Source organism: Aspergillus homomorphus (assembly GCF_003184865.1).
Source record: "Aspergillus homomorphus CBS 101889 unplaced genomic scaffold BO97scaffold_2, whole genome shotgun sequence".
NCBI classification, from domain to species: Eukaryota; Fungi; Ascomycota; class Eurotiomycetes; order Eurotiales; family Aspergillaceae; genus Aspergillus; species Aspergillus homomorphus.
The window spans coordinates 226,708-253,827 of record NW_020291888.1 but is presented as its reverse complement, the minus strand read 5'-3'; the positions used below and the strand labels follow the sequence as shown (position 1 = coordinate 253,827).

General features: G+C 53.0%; 7 protein-coding genes across 7 annotated transcripts; 3 read left to right on the top strand and 4 right to left on the bottom strand.

Moving 5' to 3' along the window:
- Window positions 1–178: 178 nt before the first annotated feature.
- Window positions 179–2,522, bottom strand: BO97DRAFT_430805 (Hsp70 family protein; the record flags this gene model as incomplete). The annotated part of the gene is made up of 4 exons (XM_025697459.1): window positions 179–378; window positions 431–869; window positions 922–1,854; window positions 1,926–2,522. The coding sequence occupies 4 exons, from the start codon at window positions 2,520–2,522 to the stop codon at window positions 179–181; spliced, it is 2,169 nt and encodes a 722-aa protein (XP_025555877.1).
- Window positions 2,523–3,938: 1,416 nt separating this feature from the next.
- Window positions 3,939–5,363, bottom strand: BO97DRAFT_381700 (N2227-domain-containing protein; the record flags this gene model as incomplete). Its single annotated transcript, XM_025693259.1, has 2 exons — window positions 3,939–5,070; window positions 5,224–5,363. The coding sequence occupies 2 exons, from the start codon at window positions 5,361–5,363 to the stop codon at window positions 3,939–3,941; spliced, it is 1,272 nt and encodes a 423-aa protein (XP_025555876.1).
- Window positions 5,364–5,608: 245 nt separating this feature from the next.
- Window positions 5,609–6,752, top strand: BO97DRAFT_474757 (proteasome assembly chaperone 4 family protein). The gene is made up of 2 exons (XM_025700347.1): window positions 5,609–5,921; window positions 6,273–6,752. The coding sequence occupies exons 1-2, from the start codon at window positions 5,727–5,729 to the stop codon at window positions 6,510–6,512; spliced, it is 435 nt and encodes a 144-aa protein (XP_025555875.1). The 5' UTR covers window positions 5,609–5,726; the 3' UTR covers window positions 6,513–6,752.
- A 9,149-nt stretch (window positions 6,753–15,901) lies between these two features.
- On the top strand, window positions 15,902–18,547 carry BO97DRAFT_410252 (transcription factor domain-containing protein; the record flags this gene model as incomplete). The annotated part of the gene is made up of 4 exons (XM_025696130.1): window positions 15,902–16,390; window positions 16,445–16,542; window positions 16,593–17,366; window positions 17,428–18,547. 4 exons carry the CDS (start codon window positions 15,902–15,904, stop codon window positions 18,545–18,547), a joined length of 2,481 nt encoding a protein of 826 aa, XP_025555874.1.
- A 630-nt stretch (window positions 18,548–19,177) lies between these two features.
- BO97DRAFT_360101 (tubulin-binding prefolding complex subunit GIM3) lies at window positions 19,178–20,177 on the bottom strand. The gene is made up of 4 exons (XM_025692345.1): window positions 19,996–20,177; window positions 19,808–19,936; window positions 19,593–19,660; window positions 19,178–19,509 (listed from the first exon to the last, which is right to left on the bottom strand). The coding sequence occupies exons 1-4, from the start codon at window positions 20,011–20,013 to the stop codon at window positions 19,317–19,319; spliced, it is 408 nt and encodes a 135-aa protein (XP_025555873.1). The 5' UTR covers window positions 20,014–20,177; the 3' UTR covers window positions 19,178–19,316.
- Window positions 20,178–20,550: 373 nt separating this feature from the next.
- On the top strand, window positions 20,551–22,529 carry BO97DRAFT_402370 (autophagy-related protein 27). The gene is made up of 3 exons (XM_025694486.1): window positions 20,551–21,225; window positions 21,339–21,858; window positions 21,961–22,529. Exons 1-3 carry the CDS (start codon window positions 20,952–20,954, stop codon window positions 22,154–22,156), a joined length of 990 nt encoding a protein of 329 aa, XP_025555872.1. The 5' UTR covers window positions 20,551–20,951; the 3' UTR covers window positions 22,157–22,529.
- Window positions 22,530–23,163: 634 nt separating this feature from the next.
- On the bottom strand, window positions 23,164–25,015 carry BO97DRAFT_335614 (uncharacterized protein; the record flags this gene model as incomplete). Its single annotated transcript, XM_025691433.1, has 5 exons — window positions 23,164–23,307; window positions 23,458–23,677; window positions 23,738–24,234; window positions 24,655–24,837; window positions 24,953–25,015. 5 exons carry the CDS (start codon window positions 25,013–25,015, stop codon window positions 23,164–23,166), a joined length of 1,107 nt encoding a protein of 368 aa, XP_025555871.1.
- Between the last annotated feature and the right edge of the window lie 2,105 nt (window positions 25,016–27,120).

Sequence of the window (27,120 nt, the reverse complement as noted above, 5' to 3'; positions counted from 1 at the left end):
ACAAATTGATAGAACGCCAGCCCAGTGCAGCGTGATCATCAGAAGCAGAGCTATATATCGCATCGAACGGTGGAAATGGACGGAATCCTGGGACCAACTTTCTCTTTCTCTCTCTACCGGGTATCATTTCTGTATCCTTTCCTTTCCCCGCTTCGCTTATAGGAATTTTGGAATTAAACTAGCGGAACTTGGCCCTGCAGCGCCCCATCACTTCGCCCTGGCACACCAGTTCCGCGCTGAACTCGCTGCCATCGAGGGTCAGGTAGATGTCGAAGTAAACACGGTAAAACGTGCCCTGGGGCGTGTCCATGCGCTCGAAGTCGGTTTCCAGGTTCTTGCGGGACAGGTCCGATGTAAGCGTGACGACTTCCTTGATGCCTGCGAGAGTTCATTAGCATGGAGAGGCAGACACCAAGGCAAAGCAACTTACGTGGATCCTTCGTGTACTCCGGACACACATCCTCGTCGCATGCATACAAGATATCCTCGTACATGAGGGTGGCGCCGGGCGCAACCTGCCGGAAGAAGCTGACCTTGACCGGCTCGCCGATCTTGACTCGCTCTCCCTTCTGCATGAAGATCTGCCGCGTGTACTTGCAGCGATCGCGACCGTCAAGACTGGGAACTCGGTACTGTTCAGGGTGATATCCCTCCTTGAAGGGCTGTAGCGTGGCCATCAAATAGTGCCGCCGGGCAACACGGTGGGTGACCACCCGCTCGGTAATTCCGGCCGTCACGGCACCCTTTACAATCGCTGCGACCGAGTCCATCGGTCGGACGACCTTGGTTTGGTATTGTGGCGGTACGTGCAGCTTGATCTGCTGGAAGAGATACTCGGACGCACCGAATCCACCAACCACGAGCACGTTCTGCATAATAGTCAGTATCGGGACATTTCAGGCGACAAATTCGTCAACATACCTGGAGCGACCGGTTCTGCGCTTGGATCGCAATGATCTGGTTGCGCACCAGCTCGAGAATGCGGTTGACGACCGGCTCAAAGCACTGCAGGATCTCCTCATTCGTGAAAGTCATGTATCCTTCCTCAATGCCCGCATCGGGGAAGTCGGCCTCGATTCCCACATCGACCGCCCATTTCTGGCCGTTGTTGCGGAAGTCCGCCTTGATACGGTTCTCAAAGTCCATGATACACTTGGCATAAACCTTTCCGGCCGTGCGTGAGCCGTCAGGCAGCTTCATCTTCCGAATCTTGGCCCTCAGGATGTTGCTGAAATTGCGGTTAAGAGCAGTGGAACCGCAGGAATCACCGGAGCCGCCGGTACACTCCGCGACACTGAATGGTGACTCTTCTTCCACTTCGTACGCGATTAAATCCACCGTACCACCACCGCAGTCGACAATGAGAATGGCGTCGCCCACTTTCAGGTTCAACAGCCCCGTCTTGGCACAGAAGAGCGCAGCTGCCTCGGGCTCAGAGATCAGGGTCAAGCGATTATCATTCTCGTCGCGCAAGAACCCGGCTTGGAGGGCCGCCGCCCGAGTCGCCGCCTTTCCTGCGTCATTCCAGATGGCAGGGACGGTGAGGTAGTATCGGATGTTCCGTTCTTCTCGCGTGAAGACTTCGCCGAGGGTCTTCTGCAGCTGGGCCCGCATGGCCTGTCGTAACTTGAACAAGTAATCGGCGGCCACATCGATCTCCGATTTGCCCGGCGGCAAGGGCGGCAGGTTGATGGGGTCGATGTAGGTATTGCCCGAGAGCATGAGCTGGAGCTTGAACCATTCCACCTTTTGGACCCCTTGCTTGGGGTACCCAGTAGGGGCCAGCGCGTCCGCAATATCCGGGCCCCAGCCCACCACCTTCTGGTATTGGTCGTAGTACAGCACCGTGGGGATCTGGGAATGACCAAGGATGGGTTAGCAATTTAGGGGGTCTGCATCTGGGGGGCGGGGAATTGTTGACCCACCTTTTGTTTGGTGTGAGTTCCTGCCCCAGGCCACTCTGTGATGATGTCTTCCCGAGCTTCATTGTTGGTCGCAAAGGCAAAGGCGACTCCGGAGAAGGTGGTGCCAAAGTCGATTCCCACGATTAGCTGGGCCTTGCTGCGGCCGGCGCCCTCGACTTCGACTGCGGGGTTGCGCAAGTATTGGGGCTGATGGAGGGCGGGAGTCATTCCTGGGGCCATGGGCTGCTGCGGCCCGTAGCCCGGGGGAGCTCCCATGGGAGATTGAGAATATTGCAGGTTGGTGTTGATGGCGGGCGGGTGGTGAGGGCCGGGCGGCAGCGGGCTGGTGGGCCGGCCCCCCGTGTTGTAGGTATAACTTGGGGGACGGCCCAAGGTATTTTGATTGTTCATGGGTAGACTAGTGGTAGAGGAACTCTGGCGGGAGGGTGGGGAGCTGGCCGAGGTGGAGGAAGGGGGAGCGACGAGGGTGCTGGTCGAGGGCGCTGTGCTGATTCCCGGGCTTGGTATCGTCGGCACGGGTTGCGATTGCGAGGTGGAATGGTTCTTGTTGCGCTTCGTCCCGAAGGTGAACGATTTGAAGTTTAAGCGTGAGCTCATCAGGTCCCTTTGATGAATAACCGTTGAAGCAACGGATGAAGAGGAACAAGGGGAGGGGGGAGGAGAGGGGAGGGAGAGAGAGAGGAGAGAGAGGAAGATGGGGGGGGGGATACAAGGTGGGGGAGAAAAGAGGCGGACGCGAGGGAGAGACAGCAGCAGCAGCAGAGAAGAGGAGAGGAGAGGAGAGAAAAGAGGATAGTCGGAGAATGAGTAAGTGGCACTGAAGAGACCAGAGTGGTGAGGGAGACTTGAGAAGAGGGAGGGAGAAGAAAGAGAAGGAGAAGAGAAGAAAGGATGTCAGACGGTGAGCGGGAAAATCGAGTAAGGAAGGAAGAGGCAGTGCCCGTTACAGCCAGCCAGCCAGGTGAGTGAGAGTAGTTTAGAGTAGTGTAAAGTAGTGTGTAGTTAAAGAGAGAGGGAGAGAGAGAGAGATCGATAATCAAAGGGAGCACAAAAAGTAAGTAATGTTGAAGTGGGGATTCAAATTGCGGGGACAACAAACAACAACACGAATAACATCGCAACCGTCAAGTCAAGGTCAACAGGGCTGAGTCGATAGACTGTTTCTAATTATGCTGATTGTTTTGTGAGTGATTTCCAGAAGATTTAGGAAGAAAGCTGTACCATGGAGGAGAAAAGTCAGTCAGTCAGTCAGTCAGTTGGCCGACTGTCAGAGTTGCACCCCAGTGTATGCAGTTGCGCCCTGGAATGCGCTCGGGAATGATCGTCTCCTTCCCATCCCCCAGGTTTCATGGGGCTTGTCGACCTTGCTAAGCTGACAGAAGGTTGATTGACACACTCGAGGATGATTATTAACCTCATCTATTGAGTGAGAACAATGATAGTGATTTAAGGCTTTCATCCAGTTCTGCTCACAAAGTCCCAAGGGTCGGAGTTCGGGCCCGTTCATTGGGCGCCGTTCCATACCGTTCCAAACGGTATCTGATCTTACTTACGCTCAGCGTGCATCCTCTGTTTCTCCGCCCAACCACTACTTCTGGTCTCAACTAATTCTTCTCTCTTCTTTCTGACCCGATAAATGAGACTAAACGAGGCTACGCAGGGTCTAGGACCGAGTCGAGAAAAGTGCCTGATGGTTTTGGCCCCAACAAACACCGACCGTCGCAGTGTTGCCATGCCCGCTAAGCCTCGCCCGGCATGGGCCAATTCGATCGCCCGTTTTATCTTTGTCGGGCTGCGGCTGAACAGCCTCGGGTCTCCACCCAATCCATCTCGGGGTCTGGTGTAATCTGTATGTTTGTTGTTTCGTACACCCTCCATACCATCATCCTCACTATTTGATTAATTACCATTTCAATATCCCGGGTCCAGCTTTGATCCACCCTATATAGTTTATAATAATCTAATACTGAATGACTTTTATTATTTCCAAGAAAACGAAGCAAAGAAGGGGGCTCAGTGGCTCTTCTTCCGCGCCACCCAGTGTGATGGCCGGTACAAGGGCAACAGCATACTGTTGGGGTCCTGGATATACCCACCCAACGGCCGTTCCTGGATTGGCTGGCGCTGCTCGAGCACAAAGCCCATCCGCTCCACGAGGCAGAACACTTCGGTCTCAGTAAGCTCCACATTTCCGGGCTCGTTGATCCCCTGGTCGTGAGAGTCGTGGTTGTTCTCGTGGCTGCGGTTGGCCCCGTCCTCGAAATGCCACAGCAACGGCCCGACGTTGATCCAAAGCCCGTTCGGCTTCAGACAATGGTGAATCGTTTCGATGTACCGGATCAAATTCGGTGCAGTGTCAATAAAGAAAACCGTAGCTACCGCATCAAACGCCTCCCGATTGTCGGGCTGGCGGTATAGCACCACAAAGTCGGCCGCGGACATACTCATCTGGCCAAACGGCGCGGCGTCCGGGTTACCCTGCGCTTCCGCCATCACAGTGCCCGGGTGTTGGTCGGGAATCATGACGGTCTGCAGCTGTTGCTCACGGGACAGCAGATTTGAGAAGTGCAGGGCGAAGGGGTACAGCGTGTGCTTCTGGGGACCGAGCGTGTGGTTCAGGATCCAGCTGCTGGCCAGCAGCTGATGATAGGAGATCTCGTTACCCTCGGGCGAGAAGCCTGCCCGAGCGATGTCAAAGACCAGACGACCCAAGCCGGCGCCGGGAACCAGCACCCTGATCTCCTGGCCCGCGGCGGCGCGCGCGCCGAACTCGGCGTGCAGGTCGCGGAGCACCGGGTCGTAGCAGACTTCTCTTTCAGCGCGCCCTTCGGCGCTCCAGTCGCGGTAAAACTGCCGCAGTGTCGAATGGGCCTTGTTGACATCGGAGGTGGTAGCAGTCCCATGCCAGCACTCCTGGGGATTTTCCGGGTTTGGGTCTGCCGACAGGCCAAAGGACGACAGACCGGTAGCGAGGATTGCATCTGCGATTTCCGCATTCACGTCGATGGCGTCGTCTACCCGGTTGAAGTTTTCCAGAATTGAGAAGGGAGGCTCGGCGAGCATCTGCCAATGTGCTGAGGGAAGCGCATAGAATGCTTGTCGGCGGCGATGCGTTGTATTCATATGCGCCGTTCTCCGATATTGTCTGTGGGGGTCAGCCATTGCTCCCAGGTCATGAATGTAGCCATGGGACGAAGCGTAGAGCAGGAACGTGGCTATATACAACTACGAATGATAAGATAAAGATGGTGACACCAGACATTCCGGCCGCCGTACCACGCAGGCTATTCACACGCACCTAAAGGAGTCCAATGCAGCAAACAGCACGCGCCGCTCATCGTCTTCGGCCAATGGATCGAAATCGCCGGACCAGCTGCGTACGTCCTCGGAGTCATCGCGGGGCTCCGATGCGACAGAGTGAGCGAGGTTGTGTGACATAGTGCAGAGGATCGCCAGGGTACTCAACACAAAACAGTACACAAACAATGATAGCCGAAAGAAGAAAAGAACGGCAAGGTTAGAACCCAAAATTTCTAGCCCAGGGCAAAAAAGGCGCGGAGCGTGAAGAAGAGAAGCCAAAAGATGGAGACCCGCTTTCTGTCCGTTCGGTTTGGCGGGGAAGCGAAAAAGGCGTTTAGTCCAGAAGCGGAACGAGACCTCGTCAAGCTTTCCATCCATTCTCAGCATTCTATACTTGGTGGCAACCAACACTGCTACTTGCTTGTTACTCGAATTATAAACCACTCAGAGAGTAATAGGCACTGTTTCTATTGAGTACCGCCTCCGAGAGCTTCAGCAACCATGGCAACAGCAATGCCACCCCGCCTCCACCCCCAAGAAATCTCCTTCCCTCTGCCCCAGGCCCTCCACACGACAGCACATATCCATCTGACGCGGTTGGAGACATGTGCCATGGTGTTTTTGGCGACGTCGACGCCGGGTGACTCGGCTGGGACGGTCAAGCCGATGGGGAGTCTGATCTATGCGATGCCTGATGTAAGTTTACGCATAGTTCCTTATGCGCCTGGAGCATCTGGGTGTATACATGATGCTTCGGATCACATTAACTTTCCCTACACAATGCCCCTTGCTACCCCTTTATCATCACATCAATACATTCTCTACACATAGCTCATCTTGCATACGCATGACGAACCCATCAACACAACATGCAGAGTCCCCCCCAACACACACACTCAACCCATCCAACCCAAACCATCCTTCATACACCCCGTTCCCAGCACAAAACCCCTTAACCCAGAGCCTCCATATGAACCTACCCTCCCGACACAAAACCCATAATCCAACCCCTCCCCAATCCCAAACAAAAAAACTAACACCACCCAGCTAAAATCCCCCACCACCCCACTCTCCACAACCCTGTACACCGCCCCAAACAGCCTGGAATACACCACCCGGGTCGCTAAGATCCTAGCCCGCCGGTTGCGCGTGCCCGTCTACGTGGGGAGCAGCATTGATCCGGCCTCGCTTGGGCTGCAGGTGGAAGAGGAGATGGCGGGGTTGCGGCGGATTGTGGAGGAGGTTGTTAGGCGGTGGGAGGAGGGGGAGAAGAAGGAGAAGGAATAGGAGGAGAGGAAGTGGCCTTTCAATCCCTGCGGGATTCATATATTGAAATTGGGAATGGGGAAAAGAGCTTGGGAAGGGAAGGAAGGTGGATGGGTTGCATAGAACTGGGCTGATTGAGGTTGGGTTACCTGTAAGGATGAGGGGGTTGTTTGTGTGTGTCAGTTGGTTTGTTCTTGCTATGTTTGTTTACCATTGGTGTAAGGAATGAATGTTCTTTGATGTGGTTGATGTGTTGTTGGGTAAGGTACAAGATGTAGTGACTGTGGTATGGTTCCTTTTTGAGAGTGATTGATGTATGGAGAGTCGCGTAGTTCGATTCAATGGATTTGTTGATGAAAGCGAGGTTAAGATGGCCCGTTCGGGCGTTGATATTGACTGTAGGAGGAGATATTGAGGTATCAAATGAAGAATAGAAGAATATCTACTGTCGATTCCTGCAGTCATCCATGCCGCATCACCGTTCCTATCCACCATGAGCAGAACACAGCATGCATTATGGTTCAACGGGACATGAACTATCATATAACTCCGCGATGCCACAGCTGATACCACTGCGCCATGTTCTTGGTGCCGTACGGCAGGTAGATCATGAAGAGAAAGGAGTGTAACGACTTCCACTATAGACAAAAGCCCTCCGGTCTGTATAATCATCAGAATACTGTAACTCTTCATGGCAGGACGCTGCTCCGACGCCTATCTAAATTCAATCCCAAGACACAATTTGAACCATATATCGAGTCACTCGCGCATGGCGTTGCAGTCAAAATCATTCTCATAGCGAGCTGCATCGACTCAACCAGAACCCGGACAGAATAACAGTCCCAGCTCTATCCTACGCAACACCCTTCGCGTACGTCATAGACATTGTCTCAACCGTACAACCCTCCATCAAATCAAACCCAGCTACCTGCACAAGCCCCTTGCACCACAAAGCTCGCTCACTCGCACATCATCCTCCCATCCGGTCCAGCCATCGCCACAACCCCGAGGTAAACATCCCAAGCACGCAGCGACCGAATCGATACAGCAGCCATTAAGAACAAGGATGATGACTACATAGTGAGTACATACAGTAGCACTATATCAACCAACTAAATCAGGAAATGTCCACGACAGATGCATACAAAAGATAGGGAACATTTCCCGAATCGGTCGAGGACGGATATTTGCCGAGGGGAAGATAATCAGATTGAAATCGCGGGCGGGTCAATATAGGGCGAGGTTACTGTTTTCCCCCTCTCTGACCAGCTCCCTCCACTAGACTAGTTACCGAACAAATCATGGATGGTGGTGGATTAATATTGATATTTCCGGATGTAGCTAGTACATTTAGACCATATGACAGGGGCTGTGGGCTGTGGGCTGTGGGCTGGCCACTTCTCCTCCTCATGCCACTGCACTGGCAAGTTCGGCCGAAGCTTGCCGTGCCATGATGATGCGGGCGTGGAAGCGCGCCGGTTGGATATACTCGAAAGTCTGGCCCACGGGGATGTCTGTCTGGCCTTGATATCTTCTGGATTGAATACGAGGCTGCGCAACTAAGCTGTGATCCTGGAAGCGAATCGTCGTCCGGTCTTATCTTCCGAATCTATGGTAACAATTACTGTAGATAGTGCCGGTTTATTTCCACTCGTGTACCGTGCGTGCGGCTGAATTGGATTCGCTACTGCTAGGTAGAGCCGGAAGTATTCCTGAATTGTCAGCGGAAAGGCTCGGACGGTGTGCGCCGCTAAGCTCAACTCGACCTTGGGCTACGGCAGCCTGTAGACTAGCTCTGCAGTCTGCAGGTCAGCAAGCAAGCAAGCAAGCATCCAGACTGCCAGGATTCAGGATTCAGGAAGTACGCAAGTCGCAGACCGCAATCCGGATGGGGTCGCACGGTTCAGTAACCGAAACACCAAAGATAGGGAGGAAGGAAGGGCAACAAGAAACGGTTTGACGCGAAGGAGCCAGTTCCAGCGATGCTCGTCCTTCAACCGGCGGCCGCCAACTAGGCTGTCGGAAGTAAATCCGAGCTCTCAAGAAGCTAAGAAATTCCAAGTGGAGCTGGTCCGCTGCTTACCGACCAGACCAAAGATCTCACACACACACACACTCTCTCTCTCTCGATCCCCAACGATCCATCGACCGGACCTGACCTCGCCATCGATAATTATCTTACTCCGATTGCAGCATCTTCTCCTGCCGAAATGGCGTGCTGGCACCAGAACCGGCGCCAGGATGCTTGGCATAGTGTCGGGTGAAGACGAGATAGCAGTAGTGGTCAATAGCGTCGCTTGGTCCCTTTGGCACGGCAAGTGTCTACGACCACGAGATACCGTCCACGATCGCACTAGGATGCTTGGCTTGAATTTGCCGCCACATGCTGAGGGGGCATGGACCAAGAAGGGGGCGGGCGCCCGGTTCGCGCGGCAGATTGATGGGCTGGCTGGCGGTCTCGGGTTGCGATTCATTCATGTATCCTAGCAGGGTCAGTTACGTTGGGGTCCAGAATCCACAGGAACCCTTGAGACAAAATGACACGAAACATATTCGCGGCGTATATGACTGCTGGTGAGGAGCAAGTAGTAGCAGGCCGAACAACACCACCCCACCTATAAGAAATATGTCTCTCTTCAATATAAATTCTGCAGACAGGACGTACGTACTGTACTCCATTTCGGTAGGTCAAATGGTCAATGCATGGCCCACGTGGACCGTTAGGCTCGAGCAATATCTGACCGACCTGTAAAGCTGCTCGTCACCTGTAGTCGAAACTAGATTTGTTGGCCTGGGGAGAGGCGCTGAAAGTGGCCGGCCAGCTTTGCTGAGAGCCGAGGACGGACGAAGAGGGGGGCGCCAACACGGGACAGTTGGGCCAGTCAGAATGAGAGAAAGGGAGGGCAAAGAATGAGAACTGCAGAACCGCCATCGTAGAAGAGGCAGACAGACCCTTATGATGAATTTCCCGGCCATTGTGAAGTCCACTGGCCACGACCGATCTAAACCAACTAGTGCCGTGACGGAACTCGCCGAGCTGCGTCAGAATTGACTAGTCCGGTCGAGATGTTAATCCATTGCATTTATTTAGCAGCAGAAGAGACTATTGAGGATTGGTATTGAATTTTAGGCTGACTAGCTGACTGAGTCATGTTTGTCTAGGCGGAGAAACAGAAGGGGAAAGAAGACGGGGCGAAAGAACTGAGAGGGAAAGAAGTCTGTCTGTCCAGCCAGGGCCACTCGATTTCTCATCCCTGCTGAGAACAATAATAGTCATCAGCCCTCACTCTCAAGGCGCAACACTAGAGTTAACTGTGGTATATATATTCTTAACGGAGTGTAACCGGGCAAGTGTCACGGGACGGACCACATGGGGCGGAGGACCCTGGAATGAAAATGAAATGCTCCCAAAGACAGACAGACAAGACAGTGTGTGAGACGTTCTAAGGGATTGATACCCGGCAATGAAGGCTAAACCACAAAAGGCATCCTTGCCCGTGGGCCCGGGTTCAACTGCTCAACCCTATGGGGTTTATGAGTCTATAGTACTAGACCACTGTTACGGTGAGACGGGTCACGGCTGGAAACAGACCCGACATCCGCCTCCATTTTCTCTACTCAGCAGGACATTTCCTTTTTCCTTTTTCATTTCTTTTCCCTTTAGGGTGCCTTAGCTCCGTGGCAACCTTCCCGACAAGCCGAACACCGAACGGGAAAATAGTTTCAGGCTGGAGCTGAGCATTAGTAATTTGAAGTGAGCCACACTGAGCAAGCCTGGACTTCAAAGCTGTTTGTGAGAACACAGTATTCGTTTGCTTCCAATAGTCTCTCTCTCCTGCCGCGGAAAATTCTCATCCGAAAAGAAAAAGCTTAGTCTTTTGCCACTTGTTACTGGTCGGAGTTTGCATCCACCAGAGTCTACTCGATACTTAGTCCTAACCATATCGTTGTTCAGATCTCGGCTAGAATATCCGGCGGGCATGGTACGTTACCTGGTACCTTAGACATGCAGTCACTAGTACCTCCTAGTCTGGGAACCACCCTCGGGCCTATCCTGCCCTAGTCTATCTTTGACCTTGGACGACGGGGAGGGTTCACCATCTACCATTGACTGAGACTGGCTGGTGAGATGGGTCCTTGTCCATTTCGACCGATCGCATCGTTCTCGAAAAAGGACGGAAGAATTAGTGCCACAGCGCAAAGAAGAAATCGGCCTCGTGCGGGATTCTAGATGCTCCAGGTCTTACTGCCCCTCCGAGAGGTCGAGAGGTCTAGAGTCCAGCCAGAGCTGTCTGGGTTCCTGTACCTTCGAAACTCAAAAGGAAATCATGCAACCGACGCGCAGGCGTTGGAATGAATCCGATACCCGCGGCAGTGCGGCATCTTCCTGGGGGGTGTGCATCTGCATCCGCATCCACTCCGATGCAGGCTGGATGGGTCACGGCCTAGTCACTACTGTCAGCGACCGGGTGGGAGCGACGAATGAAGTTCTGAACAAGTGGTGCGGACCCTGCGAAATGACGACGCCGGCGACTGATGCGTAAGACTGGCGGATATTGCCCGTCAGTGCGGCGAAACCAAACAAGCAGGATAGGTTAAGGAGATATTTTCCGCATTGTTTGGTGGATGGTCTCAATATCGAACGCTCTGAAACTTGTAAGGGGATGGCCAGGTACCGTAGAGTATATACCGCTGAAGTCCGTTGCTGCGGCTGCGCAGGACGGCGCAGGCACACTGCAGTAACGGACTGATCGGTGGTACTAGGTAGTAGATTGGAGCCATTCGATTGGACACCGAGTCCTGAATGGCCAATGTAGCTGTGATAATTAAAGAAAGGGATGAATCTTCCAGCAAGTACAAGGAGTAGATTCAATAGGAAAGTTGATGATGGGTTTTGTCATCTCAAGATACCAGCCGAAGCAGCAGCCTGTGACTGCAACTGCCGGTCATTTAGGAAAAGTCTTTCTCCCCCCCTTCAGCCTGTGCTGGAGCTTAAAGAAAAAGCTGGGCAACAGTAGGTTGCATCGACACGAGGAACAATTGCAGGTACGCAATCCAACGATCAACTGGGCCTTGGCAGATGGCCAAGAACTCAGGGCTTATAAGACACTCAGCAGCCATGTCCCAACGCCAAGCTGCGAAACAGGAAGGACCCTGTCTCCGCCTGCCATTCTGCCTCCCAGTTAGTGACACTGAGAGCTGATCGACACGCCGAAAAGCTGAGGACAAATGCTGCAGAGAAGGGGATAACAAAGAAAAAAACGCAAGGGAAAAAAGGTAGAGGCCCATGCCACCTAAGAAGCAACTAGCTTCAATATAATCGCCCTGTCGGCTCTGACTCTAGGAGATTATGAGGAAGGGCAGCCTGGGTGGCTGACTATTAGACCCGCGACAAACGGAGTTACCCAAGAGTTCCAGATGATTCAGGGCACTTTCTCCGTGGCGTTGACACATGACTCAAGCCAGAATGTGGAAGAGGGGAAAGGGCCTGGAATCTGGCTGAATGCTCAGGGAAGAATACTGGACGTGTTGCTTGTTCTTCGAGAGCATAGAGTTAAATCCCACAGAGGCAGCGCAGCATGTCTGTAGTACGGCACTGTGCACCACGCACTGCCACCTCGCGAAGAGCATTGGGCACGGAACGAGCAAGGTGCCGATACCCATCAGCATAGGCAAACGGTCTTCAAGGCCGGGTGCTAACCGACCAATTCCACGCAAATGACGGTCAGTAGGCGAGCATTATTGGATGGATGGTGGGCAGCCCGGAGAATTTTCGCTGCCGCACTTCGGTTTGGCTGGCGATGGCGTCCGTGTTTCGCCCGAGAAGTGAACGAGACCCAGCCACAGCGCCGCTGCCATCATCATCATCATGAAATTCGTCAGCACTTCGACAGGCAGGTATAATTCCTCAAAGCCTGGTCTCGGTGTAATGGTAATGTGCGCAAGCTTCCAGTGGAACCGTCCACGGTTGCTGCCTCGTGCCGTCCTTGGTTCCTCCAATGGGCTTGATCCGGAGGAGTGATTCCGAGTCGATCGTCAGCACGATGCTGGTGATGATGGGCCTTTTTTTTTTCTTTTCTTTTTCTTTTCTAATTTCATTTTTTCGTTATTTGTTTCTCCCTCTTCATCACGCTGATGATTTTTGTTCTTTTTTTTTTTTTTTTTTCCACACTGCAATCGAATTGCTGATAAGATCTTTTTTTCCCTGTCTCAGATAGATACCTGCTGAGGAGAGATCTTGTCCTTCTTCGCCGGGCCGGTGCAACGACAGGCGCAATTCAAGTTTAACCGGAACAAATCTCTGGGGGAATCAATCGGGATTCAACCTCAGGGGAAGCGACACCCGGTATTGGATGGATATCGGTGAAGAGAATAAGAATAGCAACCAACGATCTGCTCCAACACCCAATCAAACCGTTGACCCATTGACCTTTCCTTGAAGGTAAAGCGAGTTTGACTTTCCACGTTCCCGTCAAGCCGCCAGTCATCGTTCCGTACTCCGTGGTCGACGTACTTTTCACACCTGCTGCCGGGACGAGTCCCAATTTGATCCATCCTCATCATACTACGGAGTATGTCCACACCAAAAAAAAATTCAATAAATAAATAATAATATCAATAATGAGAATGACGAAGTGGGCATCCCGGATCGAGATACCGATTCCACTGCCAGCCCCTCTTTCTGTCTTCGTTCATCCGGCTTCCGATGAGGATGTAGTCTTACCTGAGAAAGTCTTGAGGGTATCCGATCATCGATGGGCCACTAACTTAGGCTAAACATATCCCATCGGCTACGGGATAGATCCGATAGTTACGAGCAAGCTTACCCTAAGTCACTCCCAACTTGCATCAACTGCTGCACACGTATGTACAGTACATCAAAGAATCCTACAGCTCAGCAGCCAGTGGCAATCGCTCGGAGTTGAGCTCCGTCTGTAGGTTGTTGTATGTGTACTTGGTACGCTGACAGTCAATTGTTAGAAACTAGAACCATAGTTGATCAGCGAATTGCTGTCCTTGGCTCCGATGGCCGAGTCTGGCTCCTCTCTTTCCTCTTTCTCTCCTACCCGACTGGCAGACTCAGACCCTCTCTCCTCATCTTCCTCCCTCTTTGTGATCCCGCCCCGTGGTGGGACCAACTGACCACGTCGCGATCTCGTCAGGACGACACTGCCACTTGCCGATCTCGGGTTGCTTTCCAGTTAGCCAGAGGTCTGATCCTCAGCTAGACCGAATTCACCGAAATCCTATCTATCCATCTATCTTTGTTGGCCTTACCATCTTACCATGGGCAACCAAGAAACCAAGCCTCTGTCTGCCCTCCGGGAGTTGGTACCGACCCTGGCCCGTTATACACCCACTAATTACCACGTAGTAGACATGACTCAAATAGGGATTTCACTACAGTGCTGTGATTTTATAGCATGATTCCAGATGAAAGCCAAAAAACAAATGGAAAGAAACGGTCCATTATTCCCCACCGCTCATTAATCGCAGACAGCCGATCGATCCAGGCCAACAAGCTGTGCTCGTTGCTGATGCTGCGGCTGCTGGTGTTGCTGCTCGTGTTGCTCTCAAGGAGATATTAACATAAATTGCAGTGGTCGGCAGCAACCGTTGGGTGATGGGTTTCGGGTTTCTCTAGCAGATTAACCCGCTTCCTCACAATGCGACGGAAGCTAAAAAGCAAGTCTGTCTGTCTGGCTGGCTGGCTGGCTGCCAGTGGCAGCCTGTCGGCAGCAGATTCCTGACGGATAGACTTTCTGCAGTAAGCTCAGGTGCTAATCTCCGGGTTGCCCCTCCCTCAATCTCATTCGAGTATGGAATGGCGTCGTTTCAGCCATGTTTTCTGGCTGCTCTGTAACCGGGGTCAGCCGAGAAACTTTCGGAGTCCTTTCCTGAACCTAGGAGGACCCTGGATGGATGGTCGGGTCGTGCGAGGGGAAGGGGAGGGAGAGAGAGAGAGGCAATAGGTGACCGATCTCAGCCTCTCTTCGCATTGACAGCCCACTCATTCATGTCTGGTGACTGTTGTGTCCCCTAAATTGTTTCGTTTCCACCAACGTGCTGAAAGAGAGAACGGAAGGCTGAAGAGAAGGTCTGGAGCCGAGAATCGCCAGCAACTGTAACTGCAGCTTGCTGCTGCTGCTCCCGCTTATCACTTACTACATGATTTGAGGGGATTGTTTCCACTTGATCACTGGAGTCTATATAGAGATGAACTAGGGTTCGAGAAAAATAAAGGAATAAAATAGTTTCTAGTCACCAACCCAAATAAGAATCCCTGAATACCAGGGATTTGATTTTTTTTTTCCAACTCTGTCTTATTTTTCTTTGTTTTTTTGATTCCCATCAGCACGATCATAGTAGTCAGTTAAGTAGTGAATAGGAAGTAGTTTAGCAGGCAGGTTAGTTAGTAGTATGACGGACAACGACGGGCTTATCGTCCATTCCTGCCCATGACTGCCGAAACCCGTCACCATTCATTATTTCTCTATATCCTTTTTCTCCCTCTTCATTCCAGCTCTTTTCGCCCCGTCTTTCTTTTCTGCCGCAAGTCGCCTTCTTCGCTTGCTTTCTCTCTTTCTTCCTCTCTCTTTCTCTCTTCTGATCTCCTCTTTCCCCTTCCCGTTTCTCTTGCCCCTCTCCAGTGTGGCCACCTTTTCCCTTCTACACCTTGTGTACACAAACACTTGGAAAAACCCCTTCATTCCATTCAATGCTTATGCGCACGACCTGGCAGACGCGAGCTTTACCAGAGACCAACCCACCGAAAGTCATCCTTCCTTGGTGAAACCCACTGCGATTCCTTGTGTGCTGTTCTTGAATTTGGCAGCCCCTCCCAACCTCGGTAATCTTGTATGGCTTCATCAGCATCCACACCCACACATCATCCATCTGTCCGCACCCAGGAACTACCGCAACACTACCGCGTCTAGATGTCTCCACGGTTGACCATCGCTCCAACTTTATTTCTGTCTCTGGAACATTGAATCTCTAATTCAAATTCATTGGTGCGATCGATACAGCTATTTTATCTTACCTTCGTCGCCATTGCGGATAATCCACCCCCCTCCTACTCCTCCCCTCCTCCGTCTTCCACCACCGATCCTACTCCAAACTGAGTGGGCAGCTGAATCGGGCATTTTGGGTTCTTTTTCGGGATCTGGCTGATTGTCAAAAATCCTTGTCGCTTCTCTCCCCCACCGCCACTATCTACACTAGTTCCCTTCCACATCGCATCCAAGAAGAGGGTTTGCCGTCTTGTCAATTCTTGGAGGTCTTTGCTTGTTGTCCCGCTGCGCATCCTGCTTCTCTCCCGCAGACGGGCCCGGCATCGTCTGGCACGCGCGCAACTGCTCCCACTTTCTTTCGCCTTCGCCTTATGAAGTTACATTGCAGGTGTCGGCATGCAGGCGCATTATTTTCGCTCATCGACTAGTCCGAACCAGCCGGGAGGACCGTATGAGCTTCCCCCCGTGCACGCGGTGACTTCGCCGCCAGCGCCTCTCCTCCAACCTCCCGGCCCACCGGCGGCTTCGCTGCTGTCCGCACCGCCCAGTCGACCCGACAGCGGACTGCGCATGTCCCATCTCTTGCAACCCTTGGCGGCACAGCAGATGCCCACTCCTCAACAGTCGACGGCCACGGCTTCCCTTCCGCCTTACTCGCGTTCATATGAGTCCAGTGGCTCGCCCGCGGAGGGTGCATCATCCATCCTCGCGGATGCGCCATCGCTCCCCGGACCGGGACCGGGAATGCTACAGCCGGTGGGTGGTGTGGCGGCTGGTCCGCATCCGCATCATCAGCAATCGCAGCAGCCTCTCCAGCAGAAGAGAGCGTATCGGCAGCGAAGAAAGGACCCCAGTTGCGATGCGTGTCGGGAGCGCAAGGTCAAGGTATGGTTACGCCGCAGCCCTGTTACTCTGCTCTCGCATTGACCTTCCGCCCAGTGTGACGCCTCCGAGTCGTCCAGTTGCACAGAATGCACCAACCGCAAGGTGCGCTGTCAATTCACCAAGGAAACCAACAGGCGCATGTCATCTATTAAGTTCGTGTTACCGTTCCCTCTGTGACCCCACATGCTAATTCGACTGGTAGACAAGTCCAAGACCTGGAAAAGCAACTGTTGTCCACCAAGCACCAACTACAGCAACTACGATCGGGGATGCTCAGGTCGGACAATCTGATGGATCTCGACATTGATGCAACGGGCCAACCGCAACTGAAGCTCCCGGATATTGGATATCGTCCCCCGCGCCGACCCAAGGCGCCCTTGATGCAGGATATGACCGAAGCACGGGTCAACCTTTGCAAGTATGGTCGAGGTATCCTGAAAGTTCCTCCGCCCTATCGTCAACCGGGACCGAAATCCTTGTTAACGACGGATCCCCCGCAACTTCCGCCAAAAGATGTGGCCAATCGTCTCTTGGGGCAATATTATTCTTGCTTGCATTCCGTGCTTCCGGTGATTCATTGGCCTACCTTCGTGGCGGAGTATGAAAAGGTCTACCAAGCAGGAACGCTGCTGGGTGTCCCTCGGGAATGGGCGGCGGTCTTGTTTGGTGTCTTTGCATGCGGGTCTCTACACACCTTGGAACCGAATCGAGAAGAGGAAGGCAAAGAATTTGTGAAGATTTGCTGCGGTGTGATCGATGTATGGCAAGATAACTTCACCCTGGACCAGGCGCGGGCGGCGCTGCTGGCCAGTATCTTTCTCTACGAGGTCAACTCCCGGTCGGCAAGTTGGGTCTGGATTGGGTCGGCTGTGAGAGTGGCCCAGGAGATTGGATTACACTTGGAGTCTGGACCCTGGTCACCTTTGGAGGGCGAGATGCGCAAGCGAGTGTGGTGGGGGATGTACACTTGGGACCGGTAAGGATCACCCAAATCCGGTACGGTTCAGCAATGGGTTCCGAGACTGATGCACTCACAGGCTTCTCGCTCTAGAGATGGGCAAACCAGTACTGATCAATGATCAGGACTGTGATGTCGACCTCCCATGCCCTATCGACGAGCAATACATCTCGGAAGGCGGGCCTGTGCCGGAAAGCCCACAAAAGAGTCCGCTCCTCGCAAGCATCCATGTGGTCCGATCGATCGGACAGCTGTCTCGAACCCTGAAGAGCCCAACCATCAGCTCGGCCACCTTGGAAACCTTCGAGCGACACTTCAACGCCTGCTTAGGCACATTTCCCGCGCAGTATTCGCCACGGTCCGAACAATACCTCGACCCTCGTTCCCTCGCACCCATCGTCTATCTCCAAAATGCGCGACTCCTTCTCCACCGACACAACATGTCCCCATACTGCAGCCCCGAGGCCCGATCTTCGGCGCTGGAGTTTTGTGTGTCGACCGCCCAGGATACCGCCCGTCTTCTCTCCCGCTGTATGCGGCCCCCGCCTACGAGCCCGCGACATGGACACTCGACGACCAGCGGCGAGGATTGGCGGCCACTGCTCGCCTCGTCAGCAGGGGCTATGCTATGCGTTCATCTCTGGCGCTGCGTACTGTTGCTCCTCTTCCGCCAGGAATATGCCGCCGCACTCGTCTGCGTACAAGCTAGTGCCGTGATCGGGGACTCCCGCGCGGTGAATGCCGCCTGTGGACGATACCTGGCATTCTTCCTGAATATCCTGATGCGGCGCAGCGAGACCATGATGCCTGACCGCGATGAGGAATTGATTGCCTATGTTTCTGGAGACATGCAAGGAACGATCGAGAGCAGCTGGGTCTGGCAGGGAAGTGAAACGGGCTCTCAACTCGAAACGATGTCCCCTCAGATCAGCAGTCCCGCCTCGTATACCCGTCCTGAGACGGAGACTACGGAGAAGTGGAAAGGTTGGGTTTGGGTCGAACATACTGTGCACTTCCTGGGCGAGAGACAGCAGCAGCAGCAACAACAACAACAGCAACACCAAGAACTACAACCACTTCATCCGAAGCCGGCGGACTCGGCTTACCTAGGACCTGACGCGACAGCCACCAGCTCTGATGCAACCACACCCCAATCAAGCTCATCCCATTCGCGCATGACGATCGCCAGTATTATTTAGGGGGTCACTGGGAGGATGGTACTGCACGGCATTCGGCTTCGTGTGTCGCAACCTGGCCCACTCTCTTGACCGCTCACAAAGCTCACCTTGGTCGCACCGCACTCGGCCAATCGTGCCTGAGGCAGACATACATCCTGTATCCGAGCAAATCAGCAAACGGATTTGTACCAACGCCCATGTCAACATTATTCCATCTCGGAAGCGCATTTCTTCTTTTGTCCCTCCAAAGCATGTGACATGAAGTTATGGATCACGAAAAAATTTTCTTCCTTTCATTACCCCCTTTCATGTTTCACTGGCACAGCACACTATCCATAGTATAGTATTTCGCGTAGATATCCCCCCTGTTGGTTGTTCGACCGAGTCTGTTTCTCTTTTTTTTCCTCTGTACTGTACACAGTATCTGCACATAGGCGGTTTCTTTTCTATTTAGATAGCATTGATCTCGTCTTCGAAGGTATAATACTGGAAGAGAAGAACTTTTTTTGAAAGATTTCCACCCAATTTTCTTCACTCCACGGTCGCATAAACCGATAACTATCTCCACAGCTGAAAAGCATGAGAGAGTCAACACAACCGACCTCCATACCTTACCATACCTTTAGTTACTATAAGCATCCAACTTGGAATAAAGAAGGAAAATAAAAGAATCTCATAACCTTGGAAGCCGTCAAACTAGAATACAACCAACATCCAGCTTAACCCATCCAACCACTAAACAAAACAAAAAACCCAACCCAGCACCACAACCAGAGAGACAGAGGACCGACTAAGTCTCCAAGTTAATACTCCGCCCGAACCGCGCATACAGCGCCACCTTGAGCTGCTGCAGCTCCTCGCGCAGGTCCCCCAGCGACTCTTCCAGCTTGCTCACCTCGGTGTCGATCTGCTCGGTTGAGGTGGCCAGGAGGGCTTGTGCCTCTTCCAGGGGGAGGTGAAAGAAGGAGTCGCCGATTTTGTAGCTGGGGGTGTTAGTTAAATTTGGGGCGGATTGGGGGTTGGGGTTTGGGGATTAAGGATTGATTTGGAAAGGGAACAAACTTACGGAACCAGATCGTCTTCATCGGCTAGTTCGAGTTCTGTGGAGATTTCTTCGAGGTCTTCTTTGTCTTTCTTTTGGGGGTTAATATTGTTTTTTGGGGGGGGGAGGGGTGGGATGGCGGGGAACTTATTAGTGAGGAGGGAGGCGAAGGGAGGGAGTTTTGATGGAAAGAGTTTTGATGGTAGGAATAGGACATGAGGAAGTAAGCGACTGCTTACCTGCTTCAGTTTCAATTGCTCTTCCAGCACCGTCTCCCGTTGGTGCAGGCGACTGAACCGGTTGATCTTCTCTTGGTCCTCGCGGCGGACTTCGTTGTCTTCGCCGCGGGTCTCGTCTTCTTTGGAGAGCTGGAGGGGTTTTAGTGGTGGTGGATTTATAGAGTGATTTTCCAGAGAAGTTTACGTACCATGCGTGTTTGGATCATTTTGAAGAAGACCCGGGGGAGAAGAGGTGGTTGTTGTTAATTGTATCGGATGGGGATTTGATGCTGGAGAGGTTTCTTCTTTGGGTTGATGTGGCCCGTGCACCGAGATTAACCAGAGGTCTCTTCTATACACTTGAACGACACTTTGAGCGTCATAGGTTAAGTTATTGGTGCTTTAGGTTATTGAGGATATGATTTTTGGTATGGATAGTGATAGGCATGGCTTTCTTGATTTGCTGTGCTGGTCATGGCTTCGTTGCGCTTGGTCAAGCTGGATGTTCCTATGCAGGATCCTTTAACTGCTTTCTAGCGATCTACTTGCTATCTACTGTTGTACTAGTGGTAGAATGCTTCGTCTGTTGACCTTAGTATATGCATATTACTCTACCTAGGCTCTTCTGTTAATATGAGTCTCGTTATACTTCTCTGCTCAGCCCATGGTCGGGTGACATCATCCCCGTCAGCTGCTGGTCGGACGCAGTGCAGATCCGGCCACCAATACTGTACTGTTTGTACGCCTGGATCCTCCCTCCATCGCTTCTCTCCTTCTTCATGATAGACCATTCCATCCATTTTATCTCTCTTTCCGCCTCTCTGCACCATCCCGAGCATCCATCTGTCGTGGACTCTGCGTGCTGAACTGGTCGGCTTCCCTTTCGGCCCGCCCTCGCCTCGGAGAAACGAAGAGCTCCGGCCACCGCATCATCGCCGACAACTGAACCCAATCAGCCTTCTCGCGTGTCTATCCTACCATCCTTCCGTCGCATCGCACTCACGCACTTGACTTTCGGCTAGAAATTCTAGCTCAGGAATCTTACGGCGGTCGCTCGATTCTCCTCTCCCATCCTACCTGCGAAACTGTCGAGCTGAGCTCCGGTAATCCAAGCAATCAACCTCCCAAGACAGCCCGTCAGCATCACAAAATAATACCACCCACCATGCGAATACCATCTAGCCTCTCCTCGACCCTCCTCTCCTCCGCCTTCCTTCTCCCCAGTCTCGTCACTGTTTCGGGCTTTGACTGCCAACACATCAACGTCGACTCAGTCAAGTACGACCTCAGCGCCCTCGGCGGCGTGCACACCCTCTACAACGTCGTTGAGCGTCCGGAAGAGGCCGCCACGGTCAACACGACATATGTGCTGAACATCTGCAACATCCTGGGGAAGGCCGCTCACCGAGGGCGCTTAAGCTGCGGGACATCCAAGAACAGTACGCTTCAACCCCCCATGATCACCCTCGCTACCTTGCACCCTTGTCGCATCGCATCCCCTCTCCATTCTACTCTACCACACCAATCCACTAACCTCGTGCTCCGATCTCAGTCTGCGGCTTCGAATACACAACCCACACAAACAGCACCATCGAAACCGACCAACCCTTCCCGATCGCCGGCCTCGACCCCCTCGGCCACGGCACCAAAGACCCGGAGATCACCCGCTTAAAGAAGCTCGACCCCGACCGCGAGGGTCTTCTGCTTAAGCTCGCCGGCGGCACCTACGAAGACGCCGCCGGGAAGAAGCACACCGCCGGCGCCGTCATCGAGTTCCAATGTGACCCCGACCGGTCGGGGCTGGAGGGTCTCCAGGCGGCCACGGAGGCCGAGATTGCCACCGTCGTCGCGGGGACGAACCTGCAGACCCGCGACGACGGCGAGCCGCCCAAATCCAGCAACGGCAGTAGCAGCAACAGTAGTCTCCGATTCAAGAGCTTCGGCCCCGCCGACGACGATGCCTACGTGCTGCGTCTGGATTGGACGACCCGGTATGCGTGCGACAAGTACCTGGAGGACAATAAGGGAGATTCGTCCAGCCACTGGGGGTTCTTTACCTGGTTAATCATTCTGTATGTTGAATGCTTCCCTCTCCCTTCCTCTATTTGTTTTGTGTTTTGTGTCCAGTTTTGGCCTTGTTGGACACAAGAAATGCTAACCCACCGGGCAAATAGCCTCTTCCTGTGCATCGCCGCGTACCTGATCTTCGGCTCCTGGCTCAACTATAACCGCTACGGCGCCCGCGGGTGGGACCTCCTCCCGCACGGAGACACGCTGCGCGATGTCCCCTACCTCTTCCACGACTGGGCGCGTCGGGTGCTGAATACGCTGCAAGGGTCGGGGTCGCGGGGCGGGTACAGTGCGGTTTAGAGGGGGGTTTTTTTTTTGTGTATGATTGTTGGCTTTGAATCAAGAGAGCGGGAGAATTCGAGAGCAGGGTTTGTGGGGAATACACCAATCTCACCGTCTCTGGCTACCTCTTCGCGAGGACATTTCCTTTTTCTTTTTGGCTAAGAGAGGACTGGTTTACGTATGCATTACGTACGGACTTGGGTAGTATATTATGGGAGGTGTGTTCTGTGGAGAAATCATGAAATGAATTGGAGATCTGGAATATGATATGATACAGATGGATGGCTTATTTTGCTTTGGGCCGATAAGGTTTTTTTTTTGGCTTGATTATACGATTTCTGCGACGGGGCTTCATGATGTGGCGGTGCCAGGCCAAACTTGAATATTGTAGGTTGTAAGGAATAGAGGGCTTGTTGACTTAAGTCTTGTGTGCGGTCGAACTACACCGTGCATCTACTTGCTACTTGCCATGAAGCCTGTAACCACAAAAATCAATAATCTCAATATGAATATCAACAAGAAATCCACCGGGAATCAATCCCGCGAGTCAGAATAGGTAGTATCAATCTCCCATACCCTTTCAACAGAACTAACTAACTGTAGCAGTCACGTAGCATCAACCAAGCCTAAGAAGGGCAAAAATAAACCAAACCAAACCAAACAAATCAAAAATCAAACAAGCACAGCACAGCACAGATCATAGTCATCACGGCATGCATGCACCTTACTTACCCTTTCAGAGTTGAGCAAGTAAGGAAAGCAAGTATGCACATCAAATCGCGTCATCAGAGCTAAGATATCGTCAATGTTCGTCAACCAAGGCGGTAAGTTCGTTCGTGATCACGCAAGAGGAAGAGGACAGGTTGGTTTCTCCTCTCTTCTTTCTTTCTTTCTTTCTTTCCTTTTTGCTTGGTGATTTGCTTCCTTCCTACCGCTGGTCTTTGTTTTTTGTTGTTTTCATTCTTGTCGTTACGGCACCTATCCTGCGGGGTCTCTCTCCCCCCCTCCCCCTTTTGTAATGGGGATTAGACCTTCATGGCGAATCTCTTCAGATGCAGATAATCGGCCATATTGGCGTCGACGGTCTTGCGGATCAGGGCGGCACCTTCGGGGCCGTATTTCTCTAGCCATTCGGCGTCGAACTCGGATTCGGATTTTTGGGCGCGGGGCTTTGAGGGTCTGGTTAGCTTTGGGCTGAGGATTTGGGTTTGAGGGAGAGGAGGTAGGTAGGTATGTTCTTCCACTCTACACCTGTGTCTGTGTCTTTTGAGGTGTTGTGTTTTGTTGTGCAACGAGGGGAATGGAATGGATAAACTAACATGTTTCCGGCCCACCAAGCCCTTAGACTCGATCGCATCGTTATGAAAGCCCCTCCACTTCTCGAACGCAGCGCGCGCATGCGCATGGTCCGCCTCCGTGTCCCAGCACAGCATCGACGGATCATACTTCAGCCCGACGCTGCGGCAGAACGCCTCGATCATCGGCGCAGGGTTATTCAGCATGTCGTCTGCGTCGACGACGCAGATCTCCACCCCCTCGCTGTCCCCGCTGCCGTTGCCACTTCCGCCGGTCATGCTGGCGGACGAGGCCGAGGATGACGGCCGCGACGACGAAGCTGACGAGTCGTGCTCGTGCTCGGTCAGATCGTCGCGCGTCGCCACCCGCGGCCCGACCAGGTGCGTCGCCCGCAGGTAGTCGAACGTCCGCCGCAGCTCGTCGTACCCGGCCTCCGACGGGTCGTAGTTCTGGAATCCCGTCACCGCGTCCAGCGGCGGGATTGTGCACCGGTAGTACGACGGTACACTGTAATGCGGGTCGCGGATCAGGAACGCAAAGTGGAACTCCGAGAGCTGCGCCCGTGGCATCACGGTCGGGTTGCCGGGTTCTGCTGCCGTCGCGTACGGGTATGGGGAAGGTTGCACTTCCTTCTCCTCGCCGTTGGGGCCGACCGCGCCGGTCGTCTCCGTCTCCGTGCCGACGCCGCGCTTGATGCGGTGCAGGGACGGCGCGATGCTGGCGGGTTGGCCGTGCGGTGGCAGGAGGTAGTGGATTATGTCCTTGATGAAGATGCGCTTGCCCTGCTCGTCGGTAAGTATCTCGTCGTGGTATAGGAATGGTGGTGATGGTGATGCATAGGTAGGGGATACATGGTATAGCGGGGGGTTAGGGCAGGGCTCCCAACAGCTTGGATCGCGCGATTCGGTCGGTCCATCCTGTTCTCGTGCGGGCTTGTTCTCCGTGGAGTTGTAGGTAGGGGTGATGGGAGGGGGGTGGGGCGAAGACAACACAACACAACTCGAAGGTGATCGATCCCACGCAGACAAAGCACATGTTGTAGATCATCACAAAGGGGAAACGACAGAGTCTGCTCTCGTCTGCTCCTGCACGTTGTTCCTTGGTTCTCTAACGATGCAGATAGCGCATGCGCATCCCCGAACGACGGACCACTACGACGGGGGAAATAAAGTGCAACGACAAAGGGAAGATAACAACATGGGCAAGAAAAAGGGTCGGACCTCAGATGATTCGCGCTCGATGCGATCCAGGACGGTCTTGAACGTCGACTGGCTGAATCCGCTGTCCAGACGGGCCTGTTCGTCGTCGGCGAATCTGGTCGACAACCGCTCCGGTCCATAGTAGAAGGCATCGCCAAACGGCTCGTGGACACACTGAATGGTATCCCGCTGAGTCATGAAGACCTGATGCCATGAGGTTAGTCCACATGTTAATCCTATACAATGTTTTGAGGGGGAGGGAGGGGCAAAGGGTGTATTTTGGGGGGGGGGTTGGTGGGGGGGCGCAGGGGAGACTGACTCGCTCAAAGGCCGTGGAACATGCCCGCGGGTGAGTAGCCACAAAGATGGGCTTCTGCGACATCGTGACGGAGTATTCTTCCGGTCGATGGTCGGATGGAAATATTTTCACGATATTGTAGAGGGGACGACGGATTTGATCTTGAGGTGAAATCGATCTTTCAGATTTTCCCCTCGTGTCAAATCTTGTCCTGTCCCAATGCAAGTACAGATTCTATCGACCAGGGAGTTTCACCACTGGCGTAGTAGGTACTTGGGAGTATTTGATTACACCCTTTTTTCTTTCTCGTCCGATTTACTGGATGGAGATATGTTTGGGCGAGATATTCAAGCTGATTTTGCAGTCAAGGTTTGGGGGAATATTGGATCCAAGTCTGCGAGAGTCTGATTGAGAGGTAAGGAAGAAGGGAGGAGGAGGAGGAGGGGAAGAAGGACTGCCGAAATTTATACTGGCCCTGATTGTATCAGTCAGTCAGTCAGTCGATTCCATCCGACGACTCCAATTAAACCATTTCAAAGAGGACAACTACGGAGTACGACTGCTAGTCTTACGACAGACAGTTCTGATTGCTCTGACCTGAGAACGAGGAATTCGAGTGAAACCGGGCAGTTTGACCCGTGGATCGTACCCCGATAGAGCAGGGCTGGCGGCGGACTCGTACTACGAGCCTATTCTATCCACTTCGTTCTTGTTCCCCTTGGCTATTTTTATTTGTAGGCCTAGAGTCATGGATCATGATTCATCACCGTCAAAAGGCCGGGGAATTTAGTTTAAGCGTAGTGCGACTTTTTCTTCATCCACTCCCTTTGGTGTTCTTTTGGATCACCTCAATGCATTTTGCGCGGTTGAAATCTCCCTGGCTGTGCTGTGCTGGGCTGTGCTGTACGGTGCTGGTGCTGTCCGGTTAATCCCGCACACGAGGAATGCGTGGGTGACGATAACGATAAACAGTAGAATAATGCAAGGCATAAAGTCAATAATCCCGCAGTCAGAGAATGCGGTCTCATCATCATCTCGAACCCAGCCCCTGTATATGCGAACTAAATAAACTTGCCCTGGATTCGAAAGGTCGATTTGGCTGCCGGCGCTCGCGTCAAGGCTGGGTTGAGCCACCAAAACGCCATCATGCCCAGCCCGCCCGATCGCGGAGGTTCCCCGTTCCTGGCGCACGGTTGGTCATTCCCTGTCTGGCAAGTTGCAAGTTGCAACTCCAGCGAGTGAGTGAGCGCCCAGAGCGAAATCCCTCAGCGGCCAATCCCTGTGGCGGTCCGGTGGACACAAGGAGGAGGGAGAGGCGGAGATGCCCACTCTTTGACGTCACGGCTTGGCCTGGAAACGGACCTTTCCATGGCTGCCATTCTCCATAGCAGAAGCGGGGTGGGAAGAAAGGAAAAAGAAAAAGAAAATGCCAGTCTCAGAGAGAAAGAGTACCGAGTACCCCTCTATCAAGGGAAGGAAAAGTTGGACCCAATAATGGGGAGGGAGTCAATGCCCCGCGCGAGTAAGCGTGTGGTTTTCTTCCCAGGCTTAGGCTTCTCAGCATCGAGTCTGATCTCCTGTCTGGGAGTTTTTGCCATGGGACTCCACTGCGACGTGAGTGGATAGTCTATTCTGTGCGTAAGAATATGCAGATTGCAGACGCGGTTGCTGTTGTCGTTGCTGCTGCTGCTGCTGCTGGTTGCTGCCTTCGCATATCTCATTTTTCCGTCTATCTTCTTATCGTAATCCCGGATTAACCTCGGAGGCATTCTTTGAAGCTGCAATCATGATGTGTCCGGCTTGACTAGTAACTCTAAAGTAGTCTAATCCCGGCCAGACCAACCAGCGACATGCCAATCACGACCATGCCTCTCCAACGTGGGGGGCGTTACTGTCTCGTGCGACAGACGGGTCATGATGTCTGTGGGGGAGGGGAAGAATGAGGCATTGAGGAAATCCAAAGACAAGTCGAAAATAGGGTCAAGTCCTGTCATTTTAGAAACTAAGCGAATACTAAGAAAAATAGAGACCTGGAGACAACGGGAAGTATCCGGAGAGGGAAGATGACTCCGTTGTTGTTGAGTTGGTAACTGTCTATCATACTCGTAGTATGATCAAGGTCCTGATCACCTGATCCCGTCCGTTCCGTCGGTGGCCTGATGGCCTGATGGACCAGGCCAGCACCTTCC